We start from the raw sequence: 16,649 nt of genomic DNA, 5'->3' as shown, positions 1-16,649 counted from the left end.
TGATCGACCAATCACAGCAAGCCCCCACCTGTGCACCAAGCGTCACTGCTGTTTCTTCTCGCGTTCCCCGAGAGGAAACTGTTCTTTTTTTAGCCCTGACCTCCGACGAGAAAAGAAAAGGGAACTGAGATGGATGAATGGGGTCCTTGTGTGCAGACCTGCATCCAACAAAGAGACCTTGTGTGTGTGTTTTCAGGATCGGATGACTTCTTTGATTTTACTACTACAACTACTGCCACCTGGCTAACGTCCATCACAGGAGAGAAGATTCTAGCAAAATCAAAGTTGTTTTTATTTTCAAGAAACTCTGTTATGGTTAAAGATGGAAATATTAAAATGTGCAGAATCTGGCAGAAATACAAACAAGCGAAGGTAAAATAAAAGCTCTCCTTCCAAACATTGATTTAACTAATTATACTTTATCACTTCTAGTAATTATGTATTTATTGGATACTAATGATAACAAAGATAAGATTTGTTTGAGCTCTTTATGGCAACAACGAATAAAAGAAAAATGAAATAAGTCACTACTTCACAGCAGCCAGGCCGGATATTGAGGTCATAAAAAGGAGACACAATTCAGATTCTGTACACCGATTGTTAAACTTGACAGGGCTACCGTGTTGACTTTTCCGTCTCTTAACTCTTGTCCATCACACGAAATACCTCATTTGATTAGTGTCCATAGACTTCACTCTAGCATTAATTGCAAAACACATTACTGTGACTTATTGAAATGTAATGCAAACACAGGCCCATCATACCCACACAACCAGCTTTAGGGCTGCGCTTGTCTTTCAATGTTTGATAGCAATTATGTTTAATTTATAACTTTCCAGGGATATTTTCAGAAAATGTGTGTCCTTTTAAAGAGGTCAGTGGATGGTACTGTTTTTGCTTTCAAAACTATTAGCAAAAGAATACGTTGATAACATTTTTGAGCCATTTTAACACAATAAAGTGTGATTTAATTATTGTTTAAATCATAATTCACACTCTCTGGTACACTTGCAGTGCAGGATCTTTGGAAATGTCTTTTTTCAAGAAGTGCTTTCTCAAGTTTGGACATTGTCGTGTTTGGTTGTTATGTTTATTGCTGGTGATTAATGAGTAACTGCAGAAACCACAAGGAGAGGGTGTGTTGATCTTCTCATTGAGTAATAAAGTGACGTTTGGCTGCAGTCTCAGTGTTCGACGAGCTTTTCATGAGGTGGTGCCCACTGCTCATTCTCTGACCTTCAACTTTAAACTTATTTTAATAATCCTCTGGTAAGTCTGCTTTTCTTTTACTTCACATACTTTTAGAAAAACCATTGAGTTGTCATTTATTTTTAAAGGGACTTTAAATCAAAAGTCTTGTTGTCTTTTTCCAGCAGATGATCTGTCTGCCACTTAGACTGTATTGTCTTCTTCTGTGGTCATGAGCTCCATCAGCAGCTTCTCTATTCTTCTCATTTGTTTGTGCATTTTCCTACCAGTGCATTCTCTGGGTTCAGGTTAGATTTTACAAGAAAAACACTTGGACTTTTTCTACTTGTTTTTAACCTTAAGTCCACTTAAATGCTCAAATGTAGCCTTAATCTTCCATTTTTTTTTTATCTTGTGTTCAGCTGGTTTTGGCAGCAGCACCAGCCTGTGGGGCAAGAAGTTGAAGTTCGGTGGCCCTCCCTGTCTGTGGCAACTTCAACCACATGTTGCTATCCCAGCCCTGAAGGAACTGACCATATGCGTGTCTTTAAAGCGCAATTATACAACAGAATGGCGAGCATTTGTTTACAAAGCTCCAAAAAACGCTCACATAGAGCTGGGACTCGGGGGCAAAGGCCCACAAATTACAGTGTGGATGTTTGGGCGGCAGTGGCACTTCCTTAAGTGGCTGAAGCTGAATGAGTGGTACTCCATCTGTCTGACCTGGTCCAGCAGAGCTCGGCGGCTCAGGGTCTACATCAATGGAATGGTCCAGCTTGAGTCCCCCCTGTACCCCAATCTTCCCCTTTGGCTGGCTGGTAATGGCACTCTCACTCTGGGGGTGTCTCATTATGTTGCTGCCAACAACGAGGTGAGACCAGAAAGTGGGAGTAATCTGTTGGGTGAGATAGGTCTGTTCAGAATGTGGAGCAGGGAGTTGGGGGCAGCAGAGCTGTGGGGCTTGGGCTGCACAGACGGAGACGTGGTGAGCTGGGATCAGCGGCAGTGGAAGAACACCTGTCCTCCTGAGCCCGACCACGACCTTCACTGCTGTAAGTCCAAAGAGGCCTGCAATGTTGCCTTTTTTTTATACCCCATGTGTTCTCATCTTTACACACTTGTCAACCATTTCAGCATCAACTGGATCACACCTTTTAGAGATTACAAGTATGGGAAAATGCTCATCTGACAAAATGTCTGCTTATATTTTTTAGTATGGTCCCATTTCAAGATCAAAATGTGGGTCTCCATGTTTGATGCCGCAAACCGTGGAAACTGCTCAGTGCCGTTGGATGAAATTACAAGAAATTGGGTAAAAAGATCTGCCTGAGCAGAACAAAAAGAAGTTTTCTGTTAAAGATTCTAACTATTTTTTTATTATTTTTTTTTTTTTTAGTTAAAAAGCATTTTTCCTTCAGTCATTTCAATCCAGGATGTTTTTGTATCACTCCCAAGGTATGTAAGGAACCAATCACAGGCAAAAAAAAACTATTCTAACAGTAAAAGTAACACATTTAAAGTATTAAATTAAATTAAATTTTCATGGAATTACTTTACTTTCACAAAAATTGTTTTTTTTTTAATTGATTAAAGTCTGGTTGTGATTTGAACTCCTTAATCAATCCCTAAGAACTTTGTGTGAACATTTTTTTCAATGGTATTTTGTGTAAGTTATCATAATCACATTCAAGTTAAACAATTTTTTAGTTTAGTTTGTTGCTGCGTCGTTTCCAGATTCTCAGTTTCTGATTCACCACCATTAGGTTTCAAACCTCAAACCTGTGAACTCATAGTTTTCTTACAATTCTCGTACTTTCTGAGTTAGAAAAATGTAATCAAGAGACATACCTTAAAAAATATTTAGCAAAAGTTTTTCAACATTTGCAGTATTCAAGTACAACTCGCTCGCTGGCATTCTCAAGTGGCAAAACAAAACCCCAGCGTTTTATGGGATATTTTTAAACTCTTGAACGCTCCTTAACAATTAATGGTCATCAGATGCAGTTAGATCCTGTTATTATTGCACTAATATATTTTGCACACATAAGATTTGGAGTACAAGTACTAGTTTCTGTACTTGCTCTCAAAATGCTAATACTAGTTCTGACTTCACATGCATTTTTTAAACTCAAAAGGTTTTCTTTCCACACCAATTTTTTCCAGTTAGACCTCAAATTTGGGCGTGCGGATTTAGATCATGTTCAATGTACGATCAAAAGTGGTAACATTTATTACTAACACTCGTTTTTTAGGTTTGCGGGGGAATTTGAGAAAAGTGGCTTTTAAAGAATTGACATACACTGCTGTTCTTTCAACAAAGAGCAAAGTGTTATAAATCAGTACAGATCTAACCCTTGTTACATACAATATCAACAGTTGTTTGTTAAAATCTGTTTCCAATCTTTCTCTGTGTTTCCTTCCAGGCAAAGCTGCCCCCTTGGTTTTAATGCTACTGACTTGCATGATCCACAAACCCAGGTATCTCAGTTATTTAAGTTTGACTGTCTTCAGAGTGGATTGGTCGTGTTTTTAAACAAAGACATAGGAAAAAAGTTAAAATGATGCCATTTCCAACAGAAACACTATCCTATGCACCGCAAAACAAGCTCCTTAGAAATAAGTCTCTTGCCCCACTTTTCTAAAAATAAACAAAAAAATCTGTTTGTGGGATAGAAGAATTGACCTGCCAAGAATTTTCATTTTTAGAAAGAAATTCTTGTGCCTCTTTATTTTCTTAAGATACAGTTTTGGCAGTGAGCAATGAACAAGTAACCCTGTAAAGCAACTTAGCTCATCATTTCAGATTAAATCCATTGATAAAATCACGACTTTCATAAAAAGTTTAAACATAAAACTTCTTTCTTTACAGTCTCTGGAGAAATTCTCCTTTTCCCCCTGTCATACGTGGTAAGATTACACCTGTATATTTACTGCTAAATGGAATAATACACTACAGAGTAAATTATAAGTTGTGTGGTTGTGCATCAGTTTCAGTTGTGAGGTCTATGTGAAGGTGGAGCCTTCAGCCAGAGTGGAAGTGGTGCAGAGAAACATGACTGCATTACTAAGGTCAAAGGTCCCCAACAAACTATTCCACCTTAGAGTTGACCCCTACAGCATTACTGTGCTCTCTGTGGGTGAGTACATTCACCCAAATTTTCTGGAAATGGACATGTTGACTTATAATAAGATTTGGACGCATAAAGTTTAGTTGTTTTATTTTTGTTTTATAAGCTGATTGTTATCCTGGTGGGTGAAATGTAATGAAGCCAAAAGATTCTTCTTTCAGATGTATTTTCTCTGGAAACAGAACCTACATCAACTATTCACCCAAATCAGACAATTTCAGGTAATATTTATTTTTTAAAGGAGTAAAAACTTTTAATGGATTCATGTTTTTTCTTTTTTTCCTTTTGTAACACCTTATCTCTTAATTGTTGCTATTTCATTTACAGAAACAAGCAGTGTGTCATTGCAGCCCAATAATAGCACATCAACTACCAATGACGTCTTGCGCAACAATAACAGTTTGGGTGAGTGTGTCAAGCAAATTGAGTCTTCAACTTTTATTGTATTTTCTTCCTGGTTCAGCTTGAATGGAACAAACACAACACCAAAGAGATTTCTCTGGAAACCGCCATGACAACAATCAACAACAAAAAACCCTCGCACAAAATAGTTCTTTTTTTTTCTTTATTAAAAAAAAAAAAATTGATATGCAAAATTTACATTTTGACATATTTTCCTCAAACTTTGAATCGATATATTTTCGCATATATATTTTGTCTTTGTATAGAATTATATCAGAACAGATTAATGTATTTTTTGTGTATTAAAGTCCAAAAAATATAGGTGAGCATTTATATTTGGTTTTAAGACATTTGCATGTATTCTGTTGAGTTTATAGTCATATTCCCCCCTAACTCGGACCTTTGTTTGTAGTTATTTCATTTTTTATAGTGTGTTGTAAAAAAAAGTGCTGTGTTTTTATATATTTTTTTATTTTCTATTTAGACTTTTTGCAGTTTAAAAAAAAAACGTGCGATGCAGATCAACTGTGTTCTTTGTCTTTTTTGTTGTTTTTGTGTGTGTTGTAGTTCAATCAGACCAATTCTTTCGAGTCAATTTGACCTTAAATATGACGGGTAACCCATCACATCCTGAGGACTTCATTGAGACATGGGTAAGAAACCAGCACCACAGTGCTGCAAAGAATAGCTTGCATAAATGTTACAACAGTATGTTCTATTCTGGGGATGAAGGTAAAAATGCAGCTGGAGTGGAGTAAGATCATAATTGTGCTGAATTTCATCATAAAGGAGAACAACTTCAGGTAAATGCCCTGGGGTTTATTTTCTCATTTTGGAATTACCATCTTGTTTTTATTGGTCACATAACTCAACAGTTGTGTATAAATGTGTTTTTCATCTCCGGAGCAGGAGCCCTGGATTAATGGTGAGTATGACTCTAGCTGCAAGGCAAGTTGAAAAATCATTAGATTGAGAAGGAACTGATTTGTAACAGCAAAACATATCTGCACATGTGCTTTTTTCAGATTTCCCACGAACAGCCAAAAGAGTGAGTAACCAATTTTACTGAAATTTATGTATGCTGTAAAGATGCAACTCAACCTGATGTGTGTGCAACTTTTATTACCTACAGATACTTCTGCACTTTCCACATTCAGGAATATGGCATGACCAGTGTGGAAGACACTCAGCTTTTCATTCATGCTGCCTTATCGTCAAAGTACGAAAATGGTTCCACTACCATTCAAACAAGCATCATACAAATCAAACACATAGGTACGCTCTACTCAACCAAATAGAAAGAAACAGAACTCAACCAAATAGAAAGAAAAAGACTGACGCATCATTCCTTTCTCTTACAGAGCCAGAAAACTGTTTGGAAGAACCAACACCGACCGTCTATGGGCTGTACATCTGGCCGGAGACGTTCCCACAGCAGATCCAGGAGATGGGATGTTACAAGCCAATATCAGAGAGAGCCTACAGACTCTGGTGAGACACAGCCAACTGTCTTGTGTTTGATTATCCCCAATAAAAGCTTTACTGGTGGACCTAAAGCATCAAACCTTCATCTCAAAGGAGTCTTTGTGCTTTGATTTCAGAGTTCAATTTGCTGCTCAAAATGTATGGAACATTTAAATTTATGTAACAGTTAATTACATCCAGATTGTGTTTAATCAAATATACATTAAAGCTTTTTTCAGTTCGCACTAGCGAAAAGAAAGGACTTATTTGAAAAAAACAATATAGGAAGTGAAATATTGTTCTAAACTTTCGTTATTTTGGAAACACACATTCTTGTGAAAGAAGTTTCCACAGAGGCAACTCAAACAGAAGAAAATCCATAATCTTCTAACACCTTGAACAACCTTCACCCTCCAATCTGGAATCCTGAAATCAAGCAGCTCCAAACTAAATCTTTCCATGTGTATAATCTTTAATTAATTTAATATTTTGGGCATCAAATCATATTACAACCACAGTTTTGAAACTTTTATTGAAAATTTCAGAGAATTCTGAGAAACTGAGCAGGTTTAACTTTAGCTTTTATTCTCTTGTCAGTAAATTACACATTGAAAATGACACGACCAGCTGGATGGATCCAGACATGACAAACTGTGAACAGCTTGTGACCATTTCTGATATAGGAAACATCACGGTCACTCCTGGTGAGTAGACCGATTGTACCATGGTACCCATGGTTTTCATTGCTGCAAGCTTCTGCACATGTCACTCACTGTGGTTTCATTTGTTTGCTCCAGAGAATGTGGCTGATGTGGTGGAAATAATCCACGATCTTGTCACTTCCCACTTGGGCAATGTTACCTATCTCCCCTCCATGGTGTTGGGATCAGTCGTGGAGAAGCTCATTGAGGTGGTTCGTGTAGGCATCATCAAGCCTGCCATTGCAGCAAGAATTGTCAACATTGTTGCCAATGTCCTGCTCTCTGAATCTGATGTTGGCTTGTTTTGCAACAAGTAAGAGAAAATGACATGAGTTGTCAAAGAATCACACTGCAGCTGTCATTCGAGTTAAGATTAATCTCACTCTGCTCCATCCTGTGAAAGTTTCCTCGAGCTGACAGAGAGTATGGGGAACACGATGCTCTTTCAAGGTGAATCTGCCACCATAACAGCCCCTTCTCTGGCACTATCTGTGGTTAATGTGGATCCAGAGGAATTCAGAGGCCTCACCTTTGGTGCATCTCTTACATCCGCAATGAACCCCGAGGTGAGATGTTTGGAATGCTATGCTGTTAAATGCAAAAAGTAGTAAGGAGAAATGTTCTGTTCTCTTTGAAAACACCTTTGACTGCCGCTTAAATTTAAGTGATGTTTATTCAGCTAAGGAAATAGTTCCAGCTGACTGCCCAGGTCAGTTTCAGCTGCATGAATGTCATTGGGTAACTGGAAAAAAGGAGGGAAACCGCACACACCATAGCCTCCAGCACACATCATGTTACAATAATTTCAGACTGGCAGCTATTGAATTATTTTCTTTAGCACATGCTCCACATTTTTAATTACTTTTGTTACCCAGGTGTTTGTCAACCAGAGCTTTGTGAGTGAACCCTTCCCTGAGGCAAACGCAACCATCTCTTTACCCTCTGAAATCAACAACTTCTTCCCCCCTGGAGAGAAAAATACAACCCGTGTTCAGTTCCAGTTTTATGGAACAAAGAACCTCTTTCAGGTATTTTCTCTACTTCGTTTGAGCATTTAAAGAAAGTCTAAACTTTAGAGAAATTGTTTAGCTTTCTTCAAATTTGTCTGATCAGTTGATTTAAAGATTATCTGAAGATCTCTCTCTGGGACATCCTGCATGATCATAGTCCCTGTCTATAGATCTTAGTGAGAAGAAAAATCTACTTTCTTTGCATTGAGCAGAGTCAGTCTAATTAAGACGTTGGTCCATACCGTTGCAAAATCTGAGAGAGACAGAAAAAGAAAGAAAAATAATCCAGGATGTTACATTGATTGATTTTTAAATAACTTATTTGGATAATGGTGCAGAAAAGAAATATTTGGTCCCTAGCAAGAGTTTATCTCAATACTTTATAATGTAACCCTGGTTGTCAATGAAAGAGGTCAAACGTTTTCTGTGGGTCTTCACATGGTTTGCACACAATCGCTGCTATTTTGATCCATTCTTCCATACAGATCTCTAGAGCTGTGATGTTTTGGGACTGTTGCTGGACAACACAGAATTTACACTCACAGATTATTTATTTGATTGAGGTATTGAGACTGGCTCGAACACTTCAAAACCTTGAAATGCTGTTTGCGCTGCCACTACCTCGTTGTCCGTGGTGATGCGTTTGTGATCTTTATCTAGCTGAAAGACCCAGCCACATTTCATCCACAATACTCTCGCTGATGGAAGGAGGATTTTGCCCCAAACCTCACCATGCATAGCCCATCTCATCCTTACTTTCGTACCGAACAGATGTCCTGTCCCCTTTGGAGAAAAGCAACCCCGAAACACCCCCATGCTTCACAATGGGTAAAGAGTTGTGTTGGTCTCATCTGATCACATGACATTCTCCCAATCCTCCTCTGGATCATCCAGATGGTCTCTGATAGAATTTAAACAGGTCTGGACAAGTGCTGGCTTTAGCAGGGGGTCTATAGTGAACACTAGGATTTAAAACCTTTGTGCATTAATACAGATAACCAGTATAGTGTCAATAATAAAGGTAACCAGTGAAGGATAGAGGTTCTTACAGTTGAATTAACAGGTCTGTGAGGGTGACAGAATTATTGTTTGATTGTAGGAGCCAAATCTTTTGGCAGTTATACAAATAAAATCTAAAAAAATAAATAAAATGTGATTGCCTGTATTATTTTTTTTACATTATGTCTCTCACAATTGAAGTCATTACACATCAAACTCATCTTTTTAAATGGGACAACTTGCAGAGTCGGTGACTGACAAATACTAACTATATATAGTCTACATTTACCTATTGCTCATTAAGCAATAACATGCTGTTCATTTTTGTTCCTTCCCATTCTCAAATATTTATTGTCCTCCTTTTTTCAGGATCCTGAATTAATCAATCAAACAGGCAGCTTGATTATAAATTCTTACATAGTGTCTGCCAGCATCAATGACAGCTCGGTCATGAACCTGGAAAACCCTGTGGTGGTGACTTTCAACCACCAGGAACCAAAACAGGTGAGAAAAGTGATTGTTTTCCTTTTATGTGGTCCTGTCTAAAATTGTTTGAGTTGATACACAATGGTCAGCACTAATTGGTAGTGGAGAAGGTAAGAAATCGTGTGCGCCATTTGTCATTTTCCATTGCCATTTTGGAAAATGGCATGTGACATTAAGTTGTGTAACAAACTAATTAAAAACAAGCTGATGAAACAGGCCTGGACATTTTAAACTACAGTGGGTTCTCCAATTAATATCACAGGTATCTTCCTTCTTCAATCAGTTAGTTGCTCTACTTAAAGAATGAGAGTAATCACTGCTGTTACGTGACTGTAAAAACAATGAACATGGCCGCCAGAATGAGAAAAGAGTTGTCTCAGGAAATTACTTGACAATTGTGTTGAAAATCATCCCCAAGCAGCCTGATGTTCCCGTGACTGTAGCTAGTGATGGTGTGATGAAGCCTTTTATGTGTGTCAATAGTTTCTCACCAAAAGCTTTACCAAGGCGTTTCTCTCAACATTGCATATTAGACTGATCTCTTGTGGCTAAAATCTAAATAGCAGGCAGTAAAATTAAGGCCTGACTTCCCCAGAGCAATTCTAAAGTATGTGTCAGCGGTGTAGTCATTGTCGCATCCTGGAGGAAGTGATGGTTTAATGTAAGATAACAATGTAAAACATGCTGTACAGTGAGACTTTTTGGTATAACTAGATACAAGAAACAAAAAAAAAAAAAAAGGTAAAGAAGAGAACAAAATTGCACCAAAAAGCCCTCACACCCTTAAGTATTTTTGTCAACCCATTACATGATCAACCCAATCTAGAGAAAATAGGAAAAAGTTTTGTCAAACAGGTGGAGTTCTTTTTATTCCCCAGAGGCTTCATTGTAAAGCTTCTACTCAAATGTTGCTTGGTCTGCTGACAGTTTGTGCCATTTTTAAGCTGATTGATACACAAAATGAATTGGTCGTGTGACTCCACCAAAACCAGAACTCACTTGTTAGAAGACATGGGGCACAAATGGAGCTGTTACAGCTTGGGAAATACACTTCTTATGGACATGGCCCTTGTGTCCAGCACAAGCTCCAAGCTAGTTGTAGGTAAAATCCCAAACTGCAGTTGCACCTGGTAATGAGATGTTTAAGTCCACAGGACTCACTAACCTTGCTGGATGGGGCTCCATGAAAAACACTGAAAGGCTGAATTGATGGATGATTTAAAAAAATAAAATAAAAAAAAGTTTGCCAAGGAGTCTAGTAGAACTTTCCAATGTCATCAGAGGTTTGCTTCAAGTCAAAGCTCTTGATGTCTGTCTAATCAAGCCAAACTGGACTTCCAGGGAGGAAGTAAATTATGACATCACAGTTTAAAGCAAATCGTTAAAGAGTGAGACTGATTTTTGCCACAATGCAGCTGCATAAAGGGAGCATCCTCTCTATGTTCATAGATGCGAAAATTGCTGAAGGTCAACTAACTACTTTGAAACATGGATGAGGTTCTATCATGATCTGGGGCTGCTTTACTGCCTCTGATGCAGGGTGTCTTGAATCTGTGCAGGTACATGAAGTCTCAAGACTGAAATTATTCTTGAGAGAAATGTGCTCCCTGCTGTTGGAAAGTCAGTCATGGATTGTTTAATCTGGTTAGGATTTAACAGAACCTTACACTAATTTAAAGTGGCCTTTTTAGAAGACCTGATTTAATTCTTATTAAAACATAAATAGTTTGATTTTGTCAAAAGGTTTTTTAGTGAAATATGAAATTAGTAGTACCATTAGTTTTACCCAGGCCTGTTTTTATTCTTTTCTTAAATTTTTCAAACAACGTTGAACAGCAATTAAAAAAAGCTGTCTGCTTTTTAGGGTTGCTTTTTATCTGAATCCTGTTACTTTATCTTTATGTTGTTCTGGTGACCATTGTAGCTTTATTTTTCTTACAGTGACAACTATTCTGTCGCTGTTTTTTTTATATGTAATAAATAAATGATTGTTCTGTGTTAAGTAGTGGCTCCGGTCACCTATGAGCAGACCCTATAAAGTGAAAGAAAGTGATGTTTTAATCTTGTTTACACAAGATAATACAACAATAAAAGATAATTAGCATGCACATAATAAACCAATACTCATAAAAACAGCTTCTACCAATTTATTCTGCGAGTCCAAGCTTTTATCTTCTGCGCACACAAAAATAAGTAATAAATACTTTCTAGGACAATGAGGGGTCCTATTCAGTAACTGTAATGAGCAATTACACAGCCATATGTTATTAATCGTGTCCTTGTTAATAATTTTCCAATACAAGAGATCATTTCTGTCACAAAATACTATTGAACTTAAATGACTAAGCCATTTGCTTTTCTTATTTTTTTTTTGCCCTTTGCTTTTTTAAAAACAAAATATTAAAAGTACACTTCAGAATGTCTTCTTACATTGCAGGAGTTTGGTAAATTACTCCCATCTCTTTTTTTTTACCAGTTGGACTTTCATCATAACAAAATAAAATAAGTGAAAGAGATTACCACTGAAATTAAACTATTGAGGTACTTGCCTTTACAAATACACAAGTCCTCATTAAAATCATCACAGTGGACAAGTAAGTCAAAAACATGTGTTCATGTTTGACTGTTTTCAGTTTTTTATTTCAGTTTATCAGAAACAGTAAAAAAAATCATCAGAAAAGCAGCTCATACTGTCAGAGTAAAGTTAGCCCCGTACAGCAAAAGAATGTCATTCCCATCAGTCAAATGCTCAAGGCAGACACTGGACTGACTTTACCAGTAAAGTCCAAACTTTACCTTTGTCCCAGACTTCATCAGCATGGACATTTATTATAGCAACTATTCAGTCGGCTGTGGCAACGCTTGCATAAATGTGCAGAAGATAAAACGAGTCAGCAACAACAAAATATTCCCTAAAGCCCAAAGTTGCAGTTTTTTTTTTTAAATCCCAGAATTCCTAGTCATTTTTACATCTGTTCTTCAGTGTAAGGTTGCCAGCAACAAGAACATTTAAGTAAATGCTCCTAAAAGTATTTGTTTTTTAAATTTGGTAAAAATCATACGTTTGATAGAAAGGTTGTACAGAAGTGTACAGCACATACAAATTTACTATAACTTTGCCCCCCTGCTCTGTGTCTGTTACAACATGGTGAAAAATCCCCGTTACCACAGCATCTTCTTAAACTGTTGTAAACTGTTGATAAAAAAAAAAACTGTTTTTGAAATGTTTTTGCCCATTTGAATGTATCCCTGATTCTCCTGACTGCAAAACTGATCACTTGAAAAATTCTTTCCTTGGGGGACACAGAAAAGTTGCTCCTCTCAGTCTTTTTTATAGTTTTAGCAAATGCAACATCTGCTTGGTTCTGCACTAATGTCCAGAACATTTTTCTGTTTTTTTTTTTGTAGACAGAGGACAAAGTCATATGTGTGTTTTGGGATTTCTACAAAAACGGTTGGTAAAATATTATCTTCTCAATGCACAAATGCATGGATTTGACTTACAGTTTTGTTTGTTAATTAAAAAGAATTCATTCAGAGTGTTGTGCGTGAATGAGTGTTATTGTTGCTTTGGCTGTCAAACGTGCTCTTTAGACGGACTTGGTGGCTGGAACAGCAGCGGCTGTGAAACTCAGAAGACTTCTTCCTATCAGACCAGCTGCCTCTGCAACCATCTCACCCATTTTGCCATCCTGATGGTGAGTTTTCTGAGGGATTTAGGTTTTAAAGCAGGATCAAACTGTCCATTAAATGATTTGATTGTCATTGTGTAAAACTGCTTCTCTTAAAGTTTACTGGATGGGTAAGGTACTGAATAGTGATGATTTCATGTTGTATTTCAGGATGTCTCCAGAACTCCTGTCAGCAAAAATCACAGTGAGATTATGACAATCATCTCATATATCGGTTGTGGCATATCAGCCATCTTTCTGGGCATCACTCTACTCACCTACCTTATTTTTGAGTAAGTGACCAGCAGTTCCTCACAGTTTTATCTCATTTCACAGCCCTTTTTCATTTTCCATGACATACTATCCTTCATATCTAATCTTATTTTTTAATTAAAAAAAAAAGATACAGTGTCATTTAGGACCGAATTGTTTGAGAAATTTAAACAGCAACCACTTACTTCCTGTTCTGTAAAATAACATCTCCAAAAAAACGTAATTTATAGAACTATTGAGTTGGTAACAAAGTTGTAAATATTTTACTTTTAAATATTAAACACTTAAGTGGCCTGTCTGTCTGCATTCATCTGTCTCTCTTGAACACCAGGAAGTTACGTCAGGATTATCCATCCAAGATACTCATGAACCTTGCTGCTGCCCTGCTGGGGCTGAGCATGCTCTTCCTTCTGAACTCTTGGCTCTCATCCTTCTCCAACTACGGCCTGTGCATCACCACTGCTGCAGCCCTGCACTATTTCCTGCTGGCCTCCTTCACCTGGATGGGCTTAGAGGCCGTGCACATGTACTTTGCACTAGTCAAAGTGTTCAACACCTACGTGCCGTTTTATATCCTCAAATTCTGCGCTGTGGGGTGGGGTAAGAGCGACACTTGTCTGTTACTTCACAAAGAAATGTTTGCTGTTGCTTTGTTGGTCAGATTGGAGTTTAATTATCAACTGAATATAATAGTTTATGGCAATTTTAAATTATTTAAAAAAGGTTGCCTTTAGAGGAAAACACATCATCTCAGTTACATATTACAAATTCCAACTTAAAAAATAGCCAAAATCCAGTTAGAGCGAGAAGGGTCTGACTAAAAACAACAACAAAAAACAATAAGTAACAGCTGAAAACAAGAAGTTTTGATTCTCATTACTTTCTTACTTGTTTTTCCCCACTTTATTTAATACAATTCATTGATTCATTTTCAGACCTGCAGGCAAGTTTTTATAAGACATGAAGGCAAAAGATCACTGTAATTTAAATGAAGTCACTTTTTTGTGTACAGTTTTAGGTGTTTTGAAAACACAGCAACTCTTGTAGAGTAATAGATAAAAATAATAAAAGTAATACATAAGAATATTAAAAGAAGGCTAAACAAGAGATATGATTTTTTTAACATTTGACATTATTTTCTACTTTTTCCATGAAAAATTAAAATATTTGGGGTATTTTCTGTTCATGTTAAACCAGAATCAATAATGAGAACAGTTATTACGCAAATTGTATTTTTTTCAGCAACACATTTTTAAAAGATACTCTAAAAAACACCAAAAGCATTTGGCATCAAGATATATTGGAGATCTATTGTATAGTATTTTGTTCTCAATAGAGTTTTTTTGTTTTGCTTTAGCACCTTCCAAGTAGCTTTTTTTTAAAACACAATGTGAAAAAGTAAATCAAATTTTTAAGTTCTTTAAGGTTCTTACAAGAGAAAAACTTGAATGTTATGAGAAAGTTTTGAGAAAACTTTTTCTTTGCTGTCATGAGAAAGAATTCTGCCTTCTGAACAGTATTGTAATGATGTGTACAGATGTTTTGTGTTGTTACAGGTATTCCTTTAGTGATAGTCATGCTGTTACTGGCCATAAATAAAGATGCATACGGCGGCTATGAGTCTGATGAAGCAGCAGTGGGGCTTCAATCTGTTGAATCGTAAGTTCTTTTTTTGCATTGTCATGATTAGTTTGTTTAATAGCCAAAGTTACAGCTTAATGGTCGCCAAACATCACTCTTCTGCCTTCTGTGTGCCCTCAACAGATGCTGGCTGCGGGATGACATTTTCTTCTATGTGACGGTGGTAGCGTACATTCTTCTGATCCTGCTGTGCAACATCTTTGTGTTCACTGTTGTTCTGATCCAGATAAAGCAAATGAAGGCCAATAAGATTTCAGCAAAGGGCCGCAGTTCTCTGAAGGACCTGAGAGCAGCTGCTAGTCTCACAGTGCTGTTAGGCCTGACTTGGATAGTGGGGTTCTTTTCAATCGGGCCTGCTAGAGTGGTTATGATGTACATGTACATCATCTGCAACTCCTTACAAGGTAAATATGAGCAGCAACGGACTGAGAAAACATCATATTAGTTTTTTAAATGCTGTATTACTTATTAAAAATATTATTTTAGTTTAGTTTTCCGTTCAGAACCTCACAGGCATTTATTACTGAAATCTGCTTTCCTGCAGGGTTGTTTGTGTTTGTGTTCCACTGTCTGATGAAGGAAAACGTGAGGAAACAATGGCGAATGTACTTGTGCTGTGGTCGTTTCAGACTCGGTGATAACTCAGGTACGCTACAAGTCTGTGCTTGCTTAGTTCAGTTTACGTCTGTGGGTGGTTTTGTTTAAAGAAAGCATCACTTCTTTTTTTTTCTCTACAGACTGGAGCCAATCCGGCTCAGTGGGTGGCTGCAACAAAAAGAGGAACCTGGCTAACTCAGATTCGGTTGAGTCTGACAAAAGCTCCTCCTTCAGGTCTCTTACGCCTCCTTAGTAGGGTCAGCAGCACCTCCAGGGGGCAGGAGAGCGCCTCAGGACGGCTCTTCTGGTCATTTTGCTTCTCTGAACATGTTTTCGTTTTTACTCCATGAAGGCTCAGATTTTTTTCGTTTTACAATTTCCCTAAACTTTAAATGTTAAGATGGCAACTAGAGGAAGAATAGTTCTTTAAGTTGCAAGACTGAAGCCTTGCACTTCCTGTTCATATTTGTCAATCCCTAGTTTTAGGGATTGGTTACACAGGGTTTTTACCGAATGTATTTCATTAAATAGTTCTCAAAGTTGATCTTAATGAATATGACAATGGTGACTGGTGATATGTCTGAAGTTCACCCTCTCTTTGGCCAAACTCTGAGAGGCTTCACCTAACCATGGGTCTCAGACTCCAACATGTGCTGGTATTTCAGAAATGCTGCCTCATCTGCTCCTGGTTACCTGGATCAGGTGTGTTTAGCCAATAAGCAGCGACATTGGCACGTTATCAAACATGTATGACCCCAGCTAGAACTGAGCAGTCTTAGAAAATGAATGGATGACCAGAATGTTTCTTTTCACACCTGCTCTTATTGGTATTGTATATTTCCAGTATTACGTTTTTACATATTATTTCACAATAAAACGTTGTGCTTTCAAAAAAGCTTTTGTCATAAATCGATCTGCATGTCTGATGGTTCGTATTGTTTGAGCATCAAAAATGAATGTCTTTATGAGAAACAGGGCAATTGAAATAAATTATAAACACATACAATAACACAAATATTTTCTTCTGTTGTTAATATTTAACATGCTAAGAACTCAAATCAGAGGCTGGGAATTTTTGTTGAAAATTAT

General features: G+C 37.4%; 1 protein-coding gene across 1 annotated transcript; it reads left to right on the top strand.

Moving 5' to 3' along the window:
- Positions 1 to 1,013: 1,013 nt before the first annotated feature.
- LOC101167548 (adhesion G-protein coupled receptor G4) lies at positions 1,014 to 16,455 on the top strand. The gene is made up of 29 exons (XM_011479958.3): positions 1,014 to 1,269; positions 1,374 to 1,496; positions 1,611 to 2,240; positions 2,403 to 2,500; positions 2,585 to 2,643; positions 3,612 to 3,666; positions 4,058 to 4,095; positions 4,177 to 4,325; positions 4,478 to 4,537; positions 4,644 to 4,721; positions 5,286 to 5,371; positions 5,451 to 5,521; positions 5,628 to 5,643; positions 5,744 to 5,766; positions 5,851 to 5,993; positions 6,080 to 6,209; positions 6,780 to 6,886; positions 6,980 to 7,196; positions 7,287 to 7,449; positions 7,759 to 7,911; positions 9,262 to 9,396; positions 12,787 to 12,832; positions 12,973 to 13,076; positions 13,221 to 13,342; positions 13,654 to 13,922; positions 14,879 to 14,981; positions 15,087 to 15,367; positions 15,508 to 15,609; positions 15,701 to 16,455. Exons 2-29 carry the CDS (start codon positions 1,421 to 1,423, stop codon positions 15,811 to 15,813), a joined length of 3,627 nt encoding a protein of 1,208 aa, XP_011478260.1. The 5' UTR covers positions 1,014 to 1,269; positions 1,374 to 1,420; the 3' UTR covers positions 15,814 to 16,455.
- The last annotated feature ends 194 nt before the right edge of the window (positions 16,456 to 16,649 follow it).

Source organism: Oryzias latipes, chromosome 10 (assembly GCF_002234675.1).
Source record: "Oryzias latipes chromosome 10, ASM223467v1".
NCBI classification, from domain to species: Eukaryota; Metazoa; Chordata; class Actinopteri; order Beloniformes; family Adrianichthyidae; genus Oryzias; species Oryzias latipes.
Note: the sequence above shows the minus strand (reverse complement) of the source record. Positions and strands in the feature narration are given on the sequence as shown.

Bases quoted from the DNA above. Each gene is read 5' to 3' on its own strand.
- LOC101167548 (XM_011479958.3), top strand. From the start codon at position 1,421: ATGAGCTCCATCAGCAGCTTCTCTATTCTTCTCATTTGTTTGTGCATT. The intron at 1,497-1,610 runs GTTAGATTTTAC...TCTTGTGTTCAG, and splicing joins AGTGCATTCTCTGGGTTCAG to CTGGTTTTGGCAGCAGCACC. The intron at 3,667-4,057 runs GTATCTCAGTTA...CTTTCTTTACAG, and splicing joins TGCATGATCCACAAACCCAG to TCTCTGGAGAAATTCTCCTT.